We start from the raw sequence: 21,322 nt of genomic DNA, 5'->3' as shown, positions 1-21,322 counted from the left end.
TGCTTCTATAATTCTGTTATGGGAACAGATTATTTGCAAAAGATTCTATGACGGGAGATGGAATTGGCAGTGACATGGCCATTGTCTTAGTCTGTTCAGGCTGCTATAACAATATACCACAGGCTGGGTGGTTTATAAGTAACAGAAATTTATTTCTCACAGTTCTGGATCCTGGATGTCTAGGATCATGGCACCAGAATTGGTGGGGTTAGGGCCGCTTCTGAGTCGCGGACTTCTTGATGTGTCCTCACAGGATGGAAGGGGCCAGGAATCTCTCTGGAGTCTCTTTTACAAGGCACTAATTATAGTTATAAGACTCTAATCCCAGTCATGAGGACTCCATCCTCATGGCTTAAGCACTTCCCAAAGCCCCACCTCCTAATTGTATCATCTTTGGGGGTTAGGATTTCAACATATGAATTTTGGGGGGATATTTTCAGACCATAGCAGCCAGCTAATACTGAAACAAAAAGCCCAAGAGTTTGCCTAGTAGGGTAATATGCATGGCAAGCTGTAACTATATGCTTTTTATTATTTAGCTCTTCATTTTATTTAACACATATTTTTTATTTCTGTAGAATCTTGAGATCATCACATGGTAGATATCTGGGGAATTCCTGGAAACCTCTGATTGATTTGTCCTTCATTTATTTTTTAAAAAATAATTTATTGAGTGTCAATTTCTATAACATAAAATTAACCATTTGGAAGTAAACAATTTAGTGCCTTCACAATATGGTATAACCACCCCATCTATCTCATTTCAAAACATTTCCGTCACTCCAAAGTAAAACCCTTTACCCATTAAGCAGTTTCTCCCCAGCCCTCTTCCCACCAGCCACTGGCAGCCACCAATCTGCATTCAGTCTCTATGGATTTATCTATTCTGGATATTTCATAGAAAATCACCTCTCCTAAATTTTTCTTGTCCTTATTTGTAGTCACCTTCTCCCCCACCTTCAGTTCAGGGCAAACACTGATCTCATTTTGTTTGTATAATTTTGCCTTTTCACTTGTATATGATATGAATGAAATCATAAAATAGGTTGCCTTATCAATCTGGCTTCTGTCACTTAGAATACTACATTTGAAATTCATCCGTATTATTCTGTGTAACAGTAGTTCATTCCATTTTATTGTAGAAAGCTGTTGGATGCATTTACCAAAGTTTGTTATCCGTTCACTATTGGGAGGGAATTTGGCTTGTTTTCAGGTTTTCACGATTATGAATAAGGCCACTAAAAACATTTGCATGCAGGTTTGTGTATGAATAAGTTTTCACTGCTCTTTGGTAAACACCTAGGGTTGGGAGTTCTGGGCCTTATGTTAAGTATGTATTTAATTTTCTAAGAAACGAGAAAACTTTTCCAAAATGACTATAAAATTTTGCATTCCTATCAGCAATTCATAAATGTATTAGGTGCTTACATCTTTATCAGCACTTGGTAATATCATTTTTATTTAAGCATTTTGATAGGTATGAAGTGTTATCTTCTGTGATTTCAAATTGCATTTCCCTAATATCTGATGATGTTAAACACCTAATTATGTGGTAATATGGCATATGTACATTTTCTTTTCTGAATTGTCTTTTCAATACATAGTTTTTCATTGGGTACTTTGTTTTTTATTAATCTTTGTATGTTCTTTATATATTTTGGATGTAAGATGGATTTTTTTGTGAGAAATATGTTTTTGGCTTGTAATTTTATTTTTTAACATTATCATTAACAGAACAGATATTTAAAGTTTGAGAGAGGCTTCCCTGGTGGTGCAGTGGTTAAGAATCCACCTGCCAATGCAGGGGACACGGGTTTGAGCCCTGGTCCGGGAAGATCCCATGTGCCAGTGGATAAACTAATCCCGTGTGCCACAACTACTGAGCCTGCGCTTTAGAGCCTGCAACCCGCAACTACTGAGCCCACACGCTGCAGGTTCTGAAGCCCATGCACTTAGACCCCGTCCTCCACAAGAGAAGCCACTGCAATGAGAAGTCCGTGCACCGCCGCGAAGAGTAGCCCCCGCTCGCCACAACTAGAGAAAGCCCGTGCAAAGCAGCGAAGACCTAACACTGCCAAAAATAAATAAATAAGTAAATAAATTTAAAATTTGATAAAGTACAATTTATTTTTTTTATAGATGATTATTTTTGTATTGCACTTAAGAAAGATTTTTCTCCTACATTTTCTTCTACAAGGTTTATAGTTTTAGGTTTTATATTTAGGTCTTTGGTCCATTTTGAATTAATAGCAATTATTTTTAATATTTTTATTTTTTATTTTTAAGAATTATTTTTGAACTAATGAAAAATAAGCCAAGTCTTATTTTGAAAAAAAAAAAAAATGTTCTTTCAATGTCATATGATAATTTTCTTTTTGAAACTGTCTTTTTTTTTAAACTGCTGTTTTGCTAAATCCATAGTATCTCGTCAGATCTCCAGGACATACTCATCTTGCATAACTGAAACTTTGCACCCTTTGACCAACATCTCCCCATATCTCCCTTCCCCCCAGTCCCTGGCAACCACCGTTCTACTCTCTGCTTCTATGAGTTTGACTGTTTTAGATTCTACATGTAAGTTAGACCATACATTATTTGTGTTTCTGTGTCTGGTTTATTTCATTTAGTATAATGTCCCACAGGTCCATGCACGTTGTTGCAAATGGCAGGATTTCCTTCTATTTTTAAAACTGAAAAATATTTCGTTGTATGTGTATACCACATTTATTTTTTTATCCATTCATGAATATGTAGGTTGTTTCCATATCTTGACTATTGTGAATAATGCTGCAGTGAACATAGGAGTGCAGGTATCTCTTTGAGATCCTGATTTCAGTTCCTTTAAGTGAACATCCAGAAGTGAGATTGCTGGGTCATATGTTACTTCTGGTAACAATATTGTACTTTATACTTGAAATTTGCTAACTCTGTCTCTCTCACACACACAACAAGGTAAGTATGTGAGGTGATGGATATGTTAATTAGCTTGATTGTGTTATTTCATTATGTATATGTAAATCAAATCATCAAGTTGTAAACTTTAAATATGTACAATAAAAAATAGTATTGGTTGAAATAGGTGAAGGGAATAAAGAGATACAAACCTCCAGTTATAAAATAAATAAGCCACAGGGGTGTAATATACAGCATAAGGAGAAAATGGTCAATAACGTTGTAATAGCTTTGTATGGGGACAGTTGATTACTAGACTTATCATGGTGATCATCTCATAATATATGCAAATGTCAAATCACTGTGTAGCACAACTGAAACTAACATAACGTATGCCAACTGTATTTGAATTTTTAAAAATCACAATTTTTATAGCAAAAATAGTCACATTTATAATGTATTTTTTGTCTGTCAGGTGGCAACTTACGACTTTAGCATTCAAGTTCGAATTAATTTCTTTGCAGCTTCAGAACTTTACACTCAGTGTTGTTTGTCAGACTCTCCTATGATTCCAAAAACAGCACCACTTATTCGACCATGTTACGTTCAAGCTACTGGTATGTAATATGAAATTGATGTGCATAAACCAAATATTTATGCTTAAGGAGCTAGAAGTTTAAAAAATTAAAGTTAACTTAAAAATTAAGTTTAAAAAATTAGAGCATGATACTTATTTTTTAAAAATAGAAATGTTAGTAAATTTACGATACGATTCTTGTGTGTTTGTGAGTCTGTGAGATTGAATTTTAATAAATAGCCTGGATATAATCTCACATGATTTACCTTTGCTTAAAAAAATAGGATAGGGTTTCCCTGGTGGCGCAGTGGTTGGAAGTCTGCCTGCCGATGCAGGGGACACGGGTTCCTGCCCCAGTCTGGGAGGATCCCACGTGCCGTGGAGCGGTTGGGTCTGTGAGCCATGGCTGCTGAGCCTGCGTGTCCGGAGCCTGTGCTGCGCAGTGGGAGAGGCCACAACAGTGAGAGGCCCGCGTGCCGCAAAAAAAAAAAAAAATAGGATATAGGGACTTGCCTGGTGGTCCAGTGGTTTAAGACTCTGTGCTCCCAATACAGGGGGCCCAGGTTTGATCCCTGGTCAGGGAACTAGATCCCGCATGCCTCAGCTAAGACCCCGTGCAGCCAAATAAATAAATATTTTTTGAAAAACAAGATATAATAAAAAACAAAGGTCAGGTTAGTACTTTGTTTATTGTGTGGGCAATTTAAATGATTAAATCAAAATAGAAATTATTAAAATAAAATACATTGGTTATAAAATGATGAAAATTTTATTTAAGGAAATGTTTTTCACCCCAAAGGGATGGGTTACTAAAGAACTAAGTACAAGTAAAGAAGGATAAGTATATTAAAATTTTGAATTATTTATTGAATATTCATTTTCTCCAAGAGTTCAAGTATAAAACTGATGCCCTCTGTAAACCATACTTTTGACTGGCTTTGACTTTGCATAGTATTATATGTGCTTAAGTATTTTTCTTGAAAAGTTAAGTCTAGTTTATATTATACTATGTTTTTATGGTTCTGACATTAATTGTCTTTAATAATAAAATAGTGATCAGTTAATAATTGTACTTGGCACCTAGTAAGAGAAGCCTCATTAAAGTAGCATATATAGTATAGAGATATATTTCACTCCCATTTAAAATACAGAATTAGAATTTTCACTACTGGTGGAGAGGCTCCATGAAGTTAAAAATTTCTCCCTTGTTTTAAGATATCTTTTTAGGGAAAGAAAATAATTATTGTGTATTTTTTCTGAATTAGGTAAATTATTTTAATGAAAAAGAAAATAAAATTCACAGATTTTTAAAAAATTAATGTATCATCATTAAGGAAAATTGGAAAGTGTAGAAACACAGAAAACATCATCTGGAATGTGAATATTTAGAGCATACTCTTACTAATATTTTGGTGTCTTACTCTTATTCTCTATTTTGCTTTTATTAGCTTATTTATAACATACTTGGGATCTTACTGCCTATGTTAAGTTGAAATCTGATTACTCAATAGAAACTTTTACTTGGATGCTGTAGACTCTTATTAATTATATAAATTAACACTGACAACTATTGTAGAGTATTTCATCCAGTAAGACACTCTTATAGATTACTTAAACATAATCACAAGCATAGGTTGTTTCCTTCTTTTATTTTCTTGTTAATGTAAATACTGTAGTAGTGAACATTTTTGTGTATAATACTTTTTCCCTATTTAGATTTTTTTGAAGGTGAGAGTCTCTGAATTGCCTGCATTTCTTCTAAAGTATGTATCAGTACATATTTGCAAAAGGGCTTTTGTAAAGAGGTGTGTCAGTGTCATTTCACCCCTCCTCCAGTGTCACCTCTAACCAGCATTGAATGAAAGAAATTGGATCTCTTTCTTTGTGATTAAAAGTTCTTCACTTGAATTTTCATTTTTTTGATTGCTCATGAGAATTAACATTTTGTATCTTTGCTGTTAATTATATATACGTTATATAAATTATCTGTTCATGAACCTTGCCTTTATCACTGAGGTTTTGTATTTATCCAATAGATGTCAGTGACCTCTTTATTGATAATATTTTTTTTTCATGTTTACTGTCAGTGTTTTTTAAGACTTGTTGTTTGCCTTTAGTTTTATTCATTTTTCAATAGATCTTTTAAATAATTTTATGGTTAAATCTATCATTTCCTCTGTGATTTCCAACATTGCTTTAAAGATTAGATCGTCTTCCCCATCTACAGGATTGGTAAATATGTAATTCTGGTGTTTTCCCCTTTTTTTTTTTTTTTTTTTTTGTGCGGTACACGGACCTCTCACAGGCTCCGGACGAGCAGGCTCAGCGGCCATGGCTCACGGGCCCAGCCGCTCCACGGCATTTGGGATCTTCCCAGACCGGGGCACGAACCCGTGTCCCCTGCATCGGCAGGTGGACCCTCAACCACTGAGCCACCAGGGAAGCCCTCCCCTATTTTTAATGGTTTAAAATTTATTCAGTAATTTTTATACTTACTTAATTTATAAAAATATTATTGTATTTACACCAACAGTTGAAACGTCAAAGCAGACTTAATTATATCATATAACTTATCAACACCAAAGTTTGCTAATGACTCAAATGATACAAGTAAAATGAGACAAAGATGTAATATTTCTTCCTGTAGAACTTGGCATCTTCCAACTTGTCCTTTGATTCCACTGTAGGATGCCTTTGGTTTTGAATTAACAGATGACTTTTGAATGATATTTGTAGAAACCTTGTTCTCAAAGGATGCCGTTTTTGATTGGAGCTCTGCATTGTTTTTTAATCTTCATAGTTATACAGATAATGCCTATGTGATAAATACCCATTCTCCTACGAGCAATGCCCCATAAATCCCAGATATTTTTAATTGGCTATTTGGACAGATAATGCATGTCAAGTTTCTTCTTTGAATAAGGCCACTGGTCAATACCATTTTTATGTTTACAAGGAGGTATGATCAAATCCGTTACTCTCTGAGCCATCACCTCGGTAGGATGATGATACCTAAGTAGGAGCTCACAAGCCTGCTGTGATCTCTTTACTCCCAAATTACATGCGTTCATTTTTGAATTAAAATGTGCTAATCCAGAATTGCAATCCATTATCTGTCTCCTCCTTGAGGCTTATCCTGCACCCTAGAGGCAGTGATTTTCCTCGTTAATTATCTAATGAAAACACTTATTTGATGATAGGCAACTTGACTCACTGGAAACTCTAACTCCTCTTATCCATTTTCCTAATATAATTATACCTTTAATTTCAATTAAACTTTTTATCAGATTTAATTATTATGATGATGGATTGTACATTGTTTAGCCAAGTAATGTATCATGCATAGTTATTTTATTTCCTTTATTTCAACTTTTTTTTTTTCTGGAGTTAATAATTGCTTAATTGTCCTTAGGTATTTTACTAAATCCTCCCATGCTATAAAGCTCTATAATATGCTTGTCAGGACAGTATTCCACATAGTCTAGTCTGTCAGATAATATGTCTTCTTGTTCTCTTCAAGCAGCCCTCCTGGAGCACATCAACTTCCTGTTCCAACATGGACTAGATGCTTTCTTCCCCTGTGGCAGAGTTGGAGACTTCCCTTCATTCTACTTGTAGGGATTCCTTTTGACTCTTTTTTACCTTGAATATCCCATTTCTTCAAATTCCCACCTTCCTATTTCTTGGTTTACTTCATTGTACTGATAGATTACATCTTCCAGGAGCTTCCAAAGAAAGGGTGCAAGGGAGTTACCTTTTTAGAAAATCCATGTCTGAAAGTATCTTTGTTTTTCCTCCCACACTTGAATGATAGTTGAGTGTGGAATTCTAGATTCAAAATAATTTTCCCTCAAAAATTTGAAGGTGCTATCGTTATCTTCTAACTCCCATTGTTGCATTTAGAAGTCTAATGCCATTCTTCTTTCCCATCCATCATATATTACCCTCTCTTTTCCCTTTAGAAGGTTTTAGAAACTTTTTTATCCCTGTACTCCATTATTTCCCATTGATGACTTTGGTGTGAAGCTTTTATCTTTACCACTGTCCTAAGTTCTTGTGGAGCTTTTCACTCTAGAAGCTTATGTCCTTTAGTTCTATAAAGTTTTCCTAAATTGCTTCCTTGAAAAACTCCTTCCCATTATTTTCTTATTTCTTTCTCTGACTCATATTGGTTAGATTTTGTACCTCTTTGATTATATTATATATTTTAATTATCTTACATATTCTCCCTTATTATCCTTTTTCTCATCTTTTCATTTTATTTCCCAGGATATCTTTTTCTGACTTGACTATTTTATGTCTTAAAAAGTTATCTTGGTGATTTCAAACTGACAAGATTTTTGAACTTTTTTCTATTTCTTTACTTATAGACTTTTTTTTTAAATGAAAGCAACACTTTTTTTTTTTTTTTTTTTTTTTTTGTGGTACGTGGGCCTCTCACTGTTGTGGCCTCTCCCGTTGCGGAGCACAGGCTCCGGACGCGCAGGCTTAGCGGCCATGGCTCACAGGCCTAGCCGCTCCGCGGCATGTGGGATCTTCCCGACCGGGGCATGAACCCGTGTCCCCTGCATCGGCAGGCGGACTCTCAACCACTGCGCCACCAGGGAAGCCCGAAAGCAACACTTTTTATCTGTATGTTATAAATTATTTGAACTTCTGTTGACTACATTGTCTCAATTTTTGCTGAATCATTTTTCCTTTATTTCTGTCTCCCTCATGTTGAGGAGTTCCTTAAATGTCTGTTGATTCTTTCCTATTACGTTTCTTAGTGAGTCTCACAATGCTGACTTCAGCATCAACTATTACATCATTTCCTGACAATCTAGATGCCAATGAATGTTTTAATTTGGGGGGGAACCAAAATATTAGTATGTGAGACTTTAATCTTGAGAAACAGTTTCTCCAGAAACTGTTTCTCTAATAACGTGTTGGGTAGAATGTAGCTTTATATAAATGAAATAGAGATATCTAAATGGTGTCATAATATGGCAAAACAGTGCTTTGTTTTTAAAGATATAACCAATCTATTATTTCAGTGATTATCCCCAGTTGCCAGTCTGCAAATAGGCAGAACATCTTAGATGTGCTATTTCTTGTAGTGTGCCATAATATTGTCTTTTCCTAGGATTTCTCATGACAAGAGTTGGGGGTGACACAATGATGAACACTATCTACACATTTCTCCTATTCCACATGTCCTAACTTCCTGCCAAAGCATCTATTAATTCCACTGGTATAATAAAAGCACTTGTAAGATACATGAGTTTTTGCATCAGAAATTGGTTTCTTTCCAGGGACTTACACTCCCATAAACTTGTAAGATTCTTGAGTTTTCATTAAGGATTACAAACGTCTCTAAGCTAAGTTTCAAAAAGTATAGATTTTCAATTCTGGTTTCTGGTTCACTGTGTAAGAGGCTTGAAAGTTACTGCTCCATCCTTACAACAAGTACGAAAGCTAAACAAACTGAAAAATCAACAAATCTTTTTAGATCTATAAGAGAAGTGAGGTCACAGGGCAGATTCATGCTCCTGAAAATGGAAAGAGTCATGGGCAAATACAGAGAATCACAACTTGCTGGAATGGAAGTTACTTCAGGAATCAATGCCTGAGGAAGGAAACCTGTATTGTAATTGATGAATTGCTGGAGGTTCAGCATGGACAAGTCTGAGAGAAAATCTCCATGGAGCCCCAGTCATTAGGGGCTCTGATAGTTTTGTGAATTTTACCTCCAGGAGCTTGACTTGATTCTCTCAGTGAATATAGGAGAAAGATCCCCTCATGTTTCTGGCAGGGGTGAGGAAAAGGAATAATTTTGAAATATGCCAGAACATTCTGTTCTGCTTAACAGGGTCTGCCCTCAGGAGAAACTATTTGACCAGGTCCTGCTAGGATTTTATCAGACCCTCACTGATCTCAGGGAAGGGAAATATCCAACTCCAGCGTCCTGTAACCTTCTATGTGGGAGAAGCGAAATACCCAACTCAGCCCACTCTAGCCATTTAGTCCCAGATTGGTGGTGGTGGGGCACAGATTGAGAAGCACATGTAAAGTTCATGTGCTAAAGTCTAGAGACACAGGCTCACCTAAAGACTGAGATCTAATCATAGCATTATAGAATGTTTCCCCTCTCCCCACAACTTACTACCACATTACTAAAGGTCTGTTTTCAGCAGTTCCTTTTACCCAGTACATCATGTCTAAGGATCAAGAAAAAAGTACAAGACATACTAAAAGGTGAAAAACACAGTTTGAAGAGACAGAACTAGCATTGAAAACCAGATGCTGATATGGCAGAGGTGTTGGAATGATCACATTGGGAATTTGAAGAAACTATGATTAATATGCTTAGGACTCTAATGGATAAAGTAAGCAGCATGCAAGAACAGTTGGGCAATATAAGCAGAGATGAAAATTCTAAGAAAGATCCAGAAGAAGTGTTATAGATCAAAAAACACTGGAACAGAAATGAAGAGTCATTGATAGGAGTATTAGTAGATGGGACATGGCTGAGGAAAGAATCTATGAGCTTGAGGATATCTCAATAGATATCTCCAAAGAAAAGCAAGGATAGAAAAGACTGAGAAAAAAAAACAAAAAAAACCCAGACTATCTACATACTGTGGGACAACTACAAAGTATGTAATATATGTCTACTGGAAAGACCAGAGGGAGAAGAAAAAGAAAGTAACAAGAAATATTTGAAACATAATGACTGGAATTTCATCCAAATTAAAGTCAGACACCAAACCATGGATCCAGTAAGCTCAGAGAATACCACACAGGATGAATGGCAAAAACTACACCTAGGCATATCACTTTCAAACTGCAAAAAAATCAAAGATTAAAAAATCCTGAGAATGCATGCACCCCGATGTTCATTGCGGCACTATTTACAGTAGCCGGGACATGGAAACAACCTAAATATCCATTGACAGAGGAATATATAAAGAAGATGTGATACATATATACAATGGAATATTACTCAGCCATAAAAAGGAATGAATTAATGCCATTTGCAGCAACATGGATGGATCTAAAGATTGTCGTACAAAGTGAAGTAAGTAAGAAAGAGAAGGACAAATACCATATAATATTTATGTGGAATCTAGAAAAATGGTACACATGAACTTGTTTGCAAGGCAGAAATAGAGTCACAGATGTAGAAAACAGACTTATAGTTATCAAGGGTGGAAGGGTGTTGGGATGAATTGGGAGATTGGGATTGACATATATACACTACTATATATAAAATAGATAACTAATGAGAACCTACCGTATAGCACAGGGAATTCTACTCAGTGCTCTGTGGTGACCTAGATGGAAAGGGAATATAAAAGAGTGGACATATGTATATGTATAACTGATTCACTTAGCTGTACAGCAGAAACTAACACAACATTGTAAAGCAACTATACTCTAATAAAAATTAATTTTAAAAAATCCTGAAGTAATTCAGAGGAAAAAACACCATACTATATTGAGGAGCAAAGATAAGAATTATATGTGACTTCTTCTCACAAACTATGCAAGCAAGAAAAGAATGGAGGGAAATATATAAAGTGTTGAGAGACAAAAAAACACCAATCTAGAATCCTGTACCTTGAGAAATTATCCTTCAAAAGTGAAGGAGAAATAAAGACTTTTTCAGAAAAACAAAAATTGAGGGGATTTGTTGCCAATAGACCTGCCTTGAAAGAAATAGTAAAAGAAGTTCTTTAGCGAGAAGAAAAATGTTATAGGTGAGAAACTTAGGTCTATATAAAGAAAAGAGCACTGGAGACAAATTAAATAAAGGTAAAATAAGATTTTTTATTTTTCATATTCTTGATCTGACGTTTAAGTTTATTCAACATAATAACACAACGGTATTTATTTATATATATGTTTATGTATACTTATATGTAAGTGAAATTAATGACAATAATGAAACAATGACAGTAATCAAACAATTATGCTATAAGTACGTTAAGGAAGGTAGGGAGGAATTAGGATTATTTTGTTATTAAAAAGGTCCTTGCAGATAAAGACAAATACTCTGTTTTCACTTGTATGTGGAATGTAAAAAATAAATGAATATATTGGGTTGGCCAAAGAGTTCATTTGGGTTTTCCCATAACATCTTATGGGAAAACCCAAATGAACTCTTTGGCCAACCCAATATATAACAAAACAGGAACAGACTTACATATATAGAGAACAAACTAGTGGTTACCAGTGGGAAGGGGAAAGAGGTATAGGGGTATCTCATGTATGCAAGGCTGGTTCACATTCAAAACTCAATTAACCAGTTTTCTTATCAGTAAAAAAAGGACAATTGGTAGCTTCCTTGCATACTTGGCAAAGCGGAAAGCACTGTGCAAAGTAAAAGCACTAGAGGAATTGAAGGTATATTTTAAATAAGCAAACTGTAACTTAAACCAGTGAAATATATATTATAGATACAACCCCCAAATATCAGTTTTCTCTGTTAAGAACATTCCTTAGGAATTTATGCTAAGAAAACAAAGGAATATATAAAGATGTCCATTAGAGCATTACCAATGATGGTGAAATACTGGGAGTAACCTAAATGTCCAGCAATAGGGGATTGGGTAATTAGATTATACTATGAGTTTATTAAGGAATGCTATACTTCTAAGAAAATTCATGATATCTTGTTTAAAAAAAGTGCAGATTACAAAATGTGGTTATATGGCCCCACTTTTGGGTTATGGAAATATATATGTGTATATGAAAAATTGTATGTAGACAAAACATAAACAGTAATGATTTCTGAGTGGGTAGAGTATAGATAATTTGGGGTGATTTTTTGTGTTCTTACAGTTTTCTTTATGAAGAACATACATTTTTTTATTAGAAAGAAAAAAAATTAAGCCATCACATTAACAGGCTAAAGAAGAAAATATCACATGATCATATCAGTAGATGCAGAAAAACATTTTACAAAATCCATTACCCATATATACATTTAAAAAATTCAGTAAATGAGTGATGGAGGGGAACTTTCTCAACTTGACAGAAAATTTCTATGAAAACCCCCCACAGCTAACTTCATTCTTAATGGTGAGAAACTTGAAGCTTTCTCACTAAGAACAGAAACCAGGCTAGGATATCCCCTCTCACCACTATTTCTCAACATTGTACTGGAAGACTTAGCTAACGCAATAAGACACAAAAAGGAATTGAAAGGTATACAGATTAGGAAGGAAGAACTAAAACTGCCTTTGTCTGTGGGTGACATGATTGTCTATAGAAAACCTGAGTAAATTAAAACAAAACTAGAACTAATAAGCTATTATAGTAAGGTTGCAGGATACAGGCTAATATACAAAAGTCAGTTGCTTTCCTGTATACAAGTAATGTAAAATGGAATTTAAAATTAAATACAAAATACCATTTATATTAGCACCCAACAAAAATGAAATACTTAGGTATAAATTGAACAAAATACTTAATAAGAGCTATATGAGGAGCACTACAAAGCTCTGATGAAGGATATCAAAGAAGAATTAAATAAATGGAGCAATATTCCATGTTAATGCATGGAAAGATTCAGTATTGTCAAGTTGGCAGTTCTTCCCAACTTTATCTAGAGATTCAATGCATTCCCAGTCAAAATCCCAGCAAGTTATTTTGTGGATATTGACAGACATATTGATTCAAAGTTTATATGAAAAGGGAAAAGACCCACAGTGGCCAACATGCTATTGAGCGAACAGAACAAAGTTAGAGGACAGACACTACCCAACTTCAAGAGTTACTACAAAGGTACAATAATCAGGAGAGTTTAGTATTGACAAAACTAGACAAATAGATCAATGGAACAGAAAAAAGAGCCCAGAAACAGGCCTGCATAAGTATAGTCAACTCATCTTTGACAAAGGAGTAGAGGCAGTACAATTTGGAATAGCCTTTTTAAAGAATGGTACTGAATAATTGGACATCCACAAGCAAAAACAATGAATCTAGACACAGACTTTATACCCTTCATAAAAATTAACTCAAAATGGATTGAAGACCGTAATGTAAAATGCAAAACTATAAAACTCACGGAAAATAACATAGGAAAACATCTCTAAAATGACCTTGGGTTTGGCAGTGACATTTTAGGTACAACAACAAAGGCAAGATCTATGAAAGAATAAGCTGGACCTAATTAATATTAAAAAATTATGCTCTGCAAAAGACAGTATTAAGATACCAAATGACAAGCTGCTGAATGGGAGAAAATATTTGCAAAAGACATATACAGAGAATTCAAAATGCAACAATAAGAAAAACCAATTAAAACATGGGTCAGAGATCTGAACATACACTTTACTAAAGGAGATATACTGATGGCAGATAAGCACATGAAAAAATGCTCCACATCATATGTTATCAAGAAAATGCAAATTAAAACAACAGTAAGATACCACTATACACCTATTAGCATGGCCAGAATCCAGAACACTGACAATGCTAAATGCTGATGAGGATGTGAACAACAGGAGCTGATGTGAATGCAATTGCTAGTGAGATTGCATTGCTGATGGGATTGAAAGATAATATTGCTTCTTTGGAAGACAGTTGGGCATTTGGTGGTTTTTTCCAACACTAAACATACTCTTATAATACGATCCAGCAGATCACTCTCCTTGGTATTTACCTAAAAGAGTTGAAAACTCATATTCACACAAAAACCTGCATGTAAATTTTATGGCAGCTTTGTTCATAATTGCCAAAATTTGGAAGCAACCAAGATGTCCTTCCAAATCTTGTTTATCCAAGTAGGTGAATGGATAAACTGTGGTACATCCAGACAGTGGAATATTATTTAGCACTAAAAAGAAATGAGCTATCACATCATGAAAAGACATGGAAGAACCTTAAATGTACATTACTAAGTGAAAGAATCTAATCTCACAAGCCTACGTACTGTATCATTCCAACTATAACATTTTGGAAGATGTAAAACTATGGAGGCAATAAAAAAGATCAGTAGCTTCCAAGGGTTGTGGGGAGAGAGAGACAAATAGACCACAGAGGATTTTGAGGGCAGTGAATCTCCTCTGTATGAAACTATAGTGGTGGATAGATGTCACTATACATTTGTTCCAACCTAGAGAATGTACACCATGAATGATCACTAATGTAAACAGTGGGCATTAGCTTATAATGATGTGTCATTGCAGGTTCCTGTGTAACGAATGTACCGCCGTGGTAGAGGATGTTGATAATGGAAGAGGCTGTGTGTGTGGCAGTGGTGAGGGGGTTATATGGGAAATCTCTGCTCAGTTCTGTGAATCTAAAATTGCTCTAAAAATCTATTAAAAATATAGGGGTTTCCAGCAGATAATATCTTCTCTAATGTATTTTTACATATGATTCCATTCCTAACCTTCCATGAATAGCCATTTTCTCCATAGAGCTTTTCTGTTTCATGTATAGAATGTTTTTGATATGCCATCTATATATTTTCCCTATATTCCAATAATTTTTCCTTCTATATTTCTTTTCACTTCTGTACTTCTGCATTGGTGAAATTTTACTGTGGACATCATTTTAACTTTGTCTATTTTTTTCCTGAGATTAATATTTAGTATATTTTATACTCTTATTGACTCAAGGGTACATTTTATATTTTACTTGTAATTAACTACCATTACAAAATGGGAACTTACAGATGTGATAAACCAAGATATTCCTGAAATGTTTTTAAACATAATTTTATTTTCTGGCTGGAAATACAAAAATAGGTAGAAAATTTAAATGTAAAGTAAAAATTATCTGTGAGCTTATGCCTATTAGTATTTTAACAGTGTATTTGCTTTCCTCTCACAGTGTTGCAAGCACCAGTGACATTTTCCAGCACTGATTTTATAGTTGAAATCCCATTACATACTATGGATCCTAATAAAAGTGTCACAAAAACTCAGGTGTGTATAGAGAATTGTTGCAATTTACATTTTTTTTCTGATTATGGTTTTCAGTTTATTAAGGTGATTATTCTGAAGGATGTGTTTTAAGAATACTTTCATTGTCGAGAAGTTGCATATATATATATATATGTATATATAGACCGTATTTTTCAGAAGTAATAATCAAAGTATACAAATGTATAAAGCCACTTATTTTATATATGTATATTTTAATAGGACTATTCAAAATATATTAAATTGAATGGTTATCCCTCTTTCTTTATACAAATGGAAGCTGTGATTAAAATTAACGTGAAATATGTTCCATACAGGTAAGGAAATGGGAGAGGCAATAATAAAAATTGAAAAAGTCCAGATATATAATACAGTCACTTCTATGATAATCTACTCTTTATTTCTTATCTTTCTGCCTCTCTTCTAATTATGAATCCATCTGGAAAGAAAAAAAAAGAGACTTGCATAATAAAGAAGCTCAGGCATACATTGTAGAAATTTGTATTGGTAGTGCCCCTTTTTTTGTCTTTTATATCAGTTTTCCTGCATTCTTAAATACAGTCCCTTATATTGTAAGAGATACTTTGCTGATGTATAGTGTAATTAGAGTAATGATCCTGAGCATGGGAAATTGTCTGAGATTATGTAGGTGGTCCCAGTCTAATCACATGAAGAGTTAAGAACAGAGAACTTTTCCTGACAGTGGTCAGAAGGATATGTGATGATAGAAGAGGGGTCAGAGAGATGTGATGTTGCTGGATTTGAAGATAGTGCAAGGAGGCCACCAGCTAAAGAATTTGTCTGAACTCTAGAAACTGAGACTGGCGAGGAAACAGATTCTTCTCTAGAACCTCCGGAAAGTATCACAGTTCTTTCTAACACCTTGGTTTTAGTCCAGTGATATCTGCATTGACCTTCTAATCTACAAGTCTGTAATGAGATAAATTTGTTTTGTTTTAAACCACTAACTTTGTGGTAATTTGTTATGGCAGCAATAAAAATCCTAAAGTAAGCTATATCAGTATCACATTTAGAATAGGCTATAACTGTTAGAGAAAATTGAAATAAGAATTGGTTAAAATTGGTTGCTTCTGGGAAGCAGGACTGTTGAGGAGGAGGAGCTGAGTGGGCCAACTTTTTTTTTTTTTTTGGGGGGCTGGTACGCGGGCTTCTCACTGTTGTGGCCTCTCCCGCTGCGGAGCACAGGCTCCGGACGCGCAGGCTCAGCAGCCATGGCTCACGGGCCCAGCCACTCCACGGCATGTGGGATCTTCCCGGACCGGGGCACGAACCCGTGTCCCTTGCATCAGCAGGCGGACTCTCAACCACTGCGCCACCAGGGAAGCCCAGGCCAACTTTTTTGTAAGTGTATTTTAACTATTGGTGTAAGCTATGCACATGTATCATTTTGATGAAATTATAAAGAAAAATAACCATACTACACATGCTAAACTAATTAAACGATGTCTCTCCATAGATGACTGGAACAGTTCAATTCTTAGGATATAGAAAGTGGATAGTATGTTAGAGATCTTATACCATTTCCTCAATTTCAGAATGAGAAATATGAGGCATTCATATAACTGGTATGATACCATGCTCACCTTCTGTATTAAAAGATGTTTTCTTTATTAGGTGCAAATGAACTTCGTTATAAAGTACACAAATATTAGAGCTAAATAGGTGTCTCAGTACTTAGAGACATCTGGGAGTAAAATTGCCTCATTTTTTAATCTTGAATATTTTAAATCAATCATGCTTTAGAAAGAAAGTGTGTTATTTTGTTGTGGTGACAATTGCATGGATCATTCTACACACTTCCAATTTGGAAGAATAAAGTTTAAAAAAACCTGGTTGAAGCTTTTATTTTCATAGCGAGTTGCACTGGAAAGATGAGTTTGCACACAAGTCATGTACATAGCTCCCAGATTTATAGGAACATCATCACAAAGAGAGTGCAGGGACTTTCTGCATACACTTTACACAACTTTCCCCAATGTTAACACCTTATACAACCAGAGAACAATTTTTTAACACTAAGAAGTTAACATTAGTAAAATATTATTAACTAAACAACAGACTATTCACATTTCGCCAGGTATTTACTAAGGTCCTTTTACTGTACTAGGGTCCAATCCAGGATACCATATTGCATTTAGTCTCCTCTAATGTATGACAGGTTCTCAATCTTACTAATTTTTTATGACCATGTTAATTTAAAAAAATACTGGTCTGGCTTTTTTTTTTTCCTAGAATGTTCTTTAATTTCAGTTTGTCTTATATTTTCCACCTTGACTAGGCTCAGTTCTTATTTTCCATGGACTTTGGGGAAGAATGTCACAGAGGTGAAATGTGCTTTTTGTCATATCATGTGAAGGGAGGACATGGTATCAGTATACATGCCAGGTTTCTCCACTGTAAAGTTGGAGAAACTATTTTTCCCTTTCCACACTCTATGCTTTGGAAGTGAGTCATCTATTTCAGCCCAGACTCAAGGGGTAGGGGACAAGCTCCATCTTCTGGAGGGGATATTTACATATATTATTTGGAATTTTTCTGTAAGAAAGGTTATTTCCTCTCTCCATTTATTTATTTAGTTAGTTAGTTACTTAATATATCGCTGTGACCTCACATATATTTATTCCATACTTTTAGTTTTAATCCAATGTTACATTTTTTATTTTGTTGCTAAAACTGTTCCAGCTTTGGCCATAAGGACCTCTTTTAGATTGGCCCTTTGATATACTCCCTTCTTTATGATTTTAAAGCATTCTCTTACTTCCTTTGCTACAAAATGGTCCAGGGTCACTTTTTTAACATCTTTATTAGAGTATAATTGCTTTACAATGGTGTGTTAGTTTCTACTGTATCACAAAGTGAATCAGCTATACGTATACATATATCCCCATATCCCCTCCGTCTTGCGTCTCCCTCCCACCCTCCCTATCCCACCCCTCTAGGTTGTCACAAAGCACCGAGTTGATCTCCCTGTGCTATGCGGCTGCCTCCCACTAGCTATCTATTTTACATTTGATAGTGTATATAAGTCCATGCCACTCTCTCACTTTGGCCCAGCTTACACTTCGCCCTCCCCGTGTCAAGTTCATTCTCTATGTCTGCATCTTTATTCCTGTCCTGCCCCTACGTTCTAAAAAACGTTTTTTTTTTCCCTTAGATTCCATATATATGTGTTAGCAGACAGTATTTGTTTTTCTCTTTCTCACTTACTTCACTCTGTGACAGACTCTGGGTCCATCCACCTCACTACAAATTACTCAGTTTCATTTCTTTTTATGGCTGAGTAATATTCCATTGTATATATGTGCCACATCTTCTTTATCCATTCATCTGTTAATGGACACTTAGATTGCTTCCATGTCCTGGCTATTGTAAATGGAGCTGCAGTGAACATTGTGGTACATGACTCTTTGAATTATGGTTTTCTCGCGCACCAGGAAACAAAGAGGGAAGAAGAAGTCTTTTGCCTCTTTGGCAGCTCCAGACTTTTTCCCGGACTCCCTCCTGGCTAGCCGTGGCGCACTAGCCCCCTTCAGGCAGTGTTCACGCAGCCAACCCCAGTCCTCTCCCTGGGATCTGACCTCCGAAGCCTGAGCCTCAGCTCCCAGTCCCCACCCATCCCGGCGAGTGAGCAGACAAGCCTCTCGGGCTGGTGAGTGCTGGTCGGCACCAATCCTCTGTGTGGGAATCTCTCTGCTTTGCCCTCTGCACCTCTGTTGCTGCACTCTCCTCCGTGGCTCTGAAGCATCCCCCCTCTGCCACCCGCAGTCTCCGCCCGTGAAGGGGCTTTCTAGCGTGTGGAAACTTTTCCTCCTTCACAGCTCCCTCCCACTGGTACAGGTCCCATCCCTATTGTTTTGTCTCTGTTTTCTCTTTTTTCTTTTGCCCTACCCAGGTACGTGGGGAGTTTCTTGCCTTTTGGGAAGTATGAGGTCTTCTGCGCACGTTTAGTATGTGTTCTGTAGGAGTTGTTCCGCATGTAAATGTATTTTTGATGTATTTGTGGAGAAGATGGTGATCTCTCCGTCTTATTCCTCTGCCATCTTGAAGGTCTCCCTCCCAGGGTCACTTTTATTTTAGTTGTTCCAGCTCTTGAGTCAACATTTTCTCGAAGAAACCTCATTATCTTTTACAGGAGAATGGTATTTAGAAACCAAGATCTGTACACTAGGTGTGCTTGCTGCTACCGTGGTGTCACGTGTTCTAGGCCCTTTTGGCCTAGAAAGGAAGTATTTGTATGTGTACTAATCCATGAGTACACATATATTGGTAATTATCTATCTGTCTATCTGCCTGTCTATCATCTATTTATATGTCTTTTCCTGTTTGTTTATCTAAACATGAATTCAAACTGATAACTCTGACTGTAATCCAGCACCACAAGGTTCATTTCAGTCTTTCTCCCTTGTCATTTTTAACTCTGACAGTGAGAAATCTGACTCTCTTGTTTATAATATATTTACTTATTTTTTAACTCTGGTGGACTTAGTAAAGAAGTTTCAGAATTTTTAACCTGTACCCTTTTAGAATTCTTAACATATTTTCCAACTAGGGTACAGTGTTTACAAAGAGTATCTTTTTGTCTTTAGCTTTATAGTTTCCAGTCAAAACACAGTTTTCCAGAATTAGTTAGGACACTCCTTACCACCCACACTACCTTTGGTGAGGTTATTTCCTACATTTGTGATATAACTTGTCACAGTCTACAGTCCATGCTGGGATCCCCAGCATCTTGGTTGATTGTTTTTAATTTACATACCTTTAAGTTCACTCTTTGCAGTATACAGTTGTATGAGTTTTTAAAAATGTATAGAATAATTTATTTACTACTTCAGTGCCATACAGAACAGTTTCATTACACTAAAAATTCTCTGTATAACCCCTTAGCAATCACCTACTTCTCTTTCCACTGACACTTGGCAGCAATTGATTTTTTTTTCCACCCACAAAATTGTGCATTTCCAGAATGACAGGTAATTTAATTATACAGTATGTAGAAATTTGGGTCTGGCATCTTTCACTTAACAAAATATATTTAATCTTCACTTATGTTTTTGCATGAATTAATATTTTACTTATTTTGTCACTGAATTTTATCCCATTGTATGGATGTACCACAGTTTGTTTATACATTCATTTGTTGATGGAAATCTTGTTTGTTTCTACTTCCATTGGTTGGTGATTATGAACAAAGCTATTATAAACATTCACATACAGATTTTTGTGTGAACATAAATTTTCAATTTACTTAAGAAAATACCTAAGAGTAGGATTACTGGGTCACTTGGTAGACATATGTTTAACATTATAAGAAGCTGTCAAACTGTCTTCCAAAGTGACTGTACCAATTTGCATTCTCACCATCATGAATGAAGGTTCTTGTTACTCTGTGTCCTTGCTAACTAGCATAGCTCCTTTGAGTACTTTTCATAGTTGTTGACAGGCTGTGAACATATTTGCATACCCCTTTGTTTGCCTAACATCACTTTTAAAACATTTTATCTATGATTACCACATTTAATTGCTTGACTTTGTGCCTAGGACTATCAAGTTGCTACAGCAATACAAACTAAATTTTATATTGCATATTATAATCTTTATAAATCTCTTATTTTTTATGTGTGAACAGGATCTTGTTTTACATAATACTTCAAAAAAAGATTTAGAGTGGAATTTGGATACTAGTAATACTGGTAAACTTTTCGAAGATGGCATATTCAAATTTAGCATACTCAGTGGGACTCTGCGACCAATTGAAGAGTGTAATGTTTCTATAAATTTCTGTCCAGGTAGGTACTTTTTTCTGTATTTGTTGTTGTTTCTGTATCAGTTTATCCTTCACATATTTTATTTTATCAAGTATATAAAAGTTTAGATTATTTCTTATATGTTCTTAAAACAGTTTTAAGAAATTTCT

The 21,322-nt window shown here is 35.5% G+C and overlaps 1 protein-coding gene across 1 annotated transcript in view; it reads left to right on the top strand.

Moving 5' to 3' along the window:
* Positions 1-21,322, top strand: part of CFAP47 (cilia and flagella associated protein 47) — a 509,799-nt gene that overhangs the window by 141,815 nt on the left and 346,662 nt on the right. Inside the window, 3 exon segments of the mRNA XM_060137366.1 lie at positions 3,368-3,509; positions 15,296-15,390; positions 21,035-21,194. Coding sequence (XP_059993349.1) covers positions 3,368-3,509; positions 15,296-15,390; positions 21,035-21,194 — 397 coding nt within the window.

The sequence above is a fragment of the Lagenorhynchus albirostris genome, chromosome X (genome assembly GCF_949774975.1).
Source record: "Lagenorhynchus albirostris chromosome X, mLagAlb1.1, whole genome shotgun sequence".
In the NCBI taxonomy this organism is placed as follows: Eukaryota; Metazoa; Chordata; class Mammalia; order Artiodactyla; family Delphinidae; genus Lagenorhynchus; species Lagenorhynchus albirostris.
The sequence above is the reverse complement of the archived record's forward strand: the minus strand, read 5'-3'. Positions and strand labels throughout refer to the sequence as shown.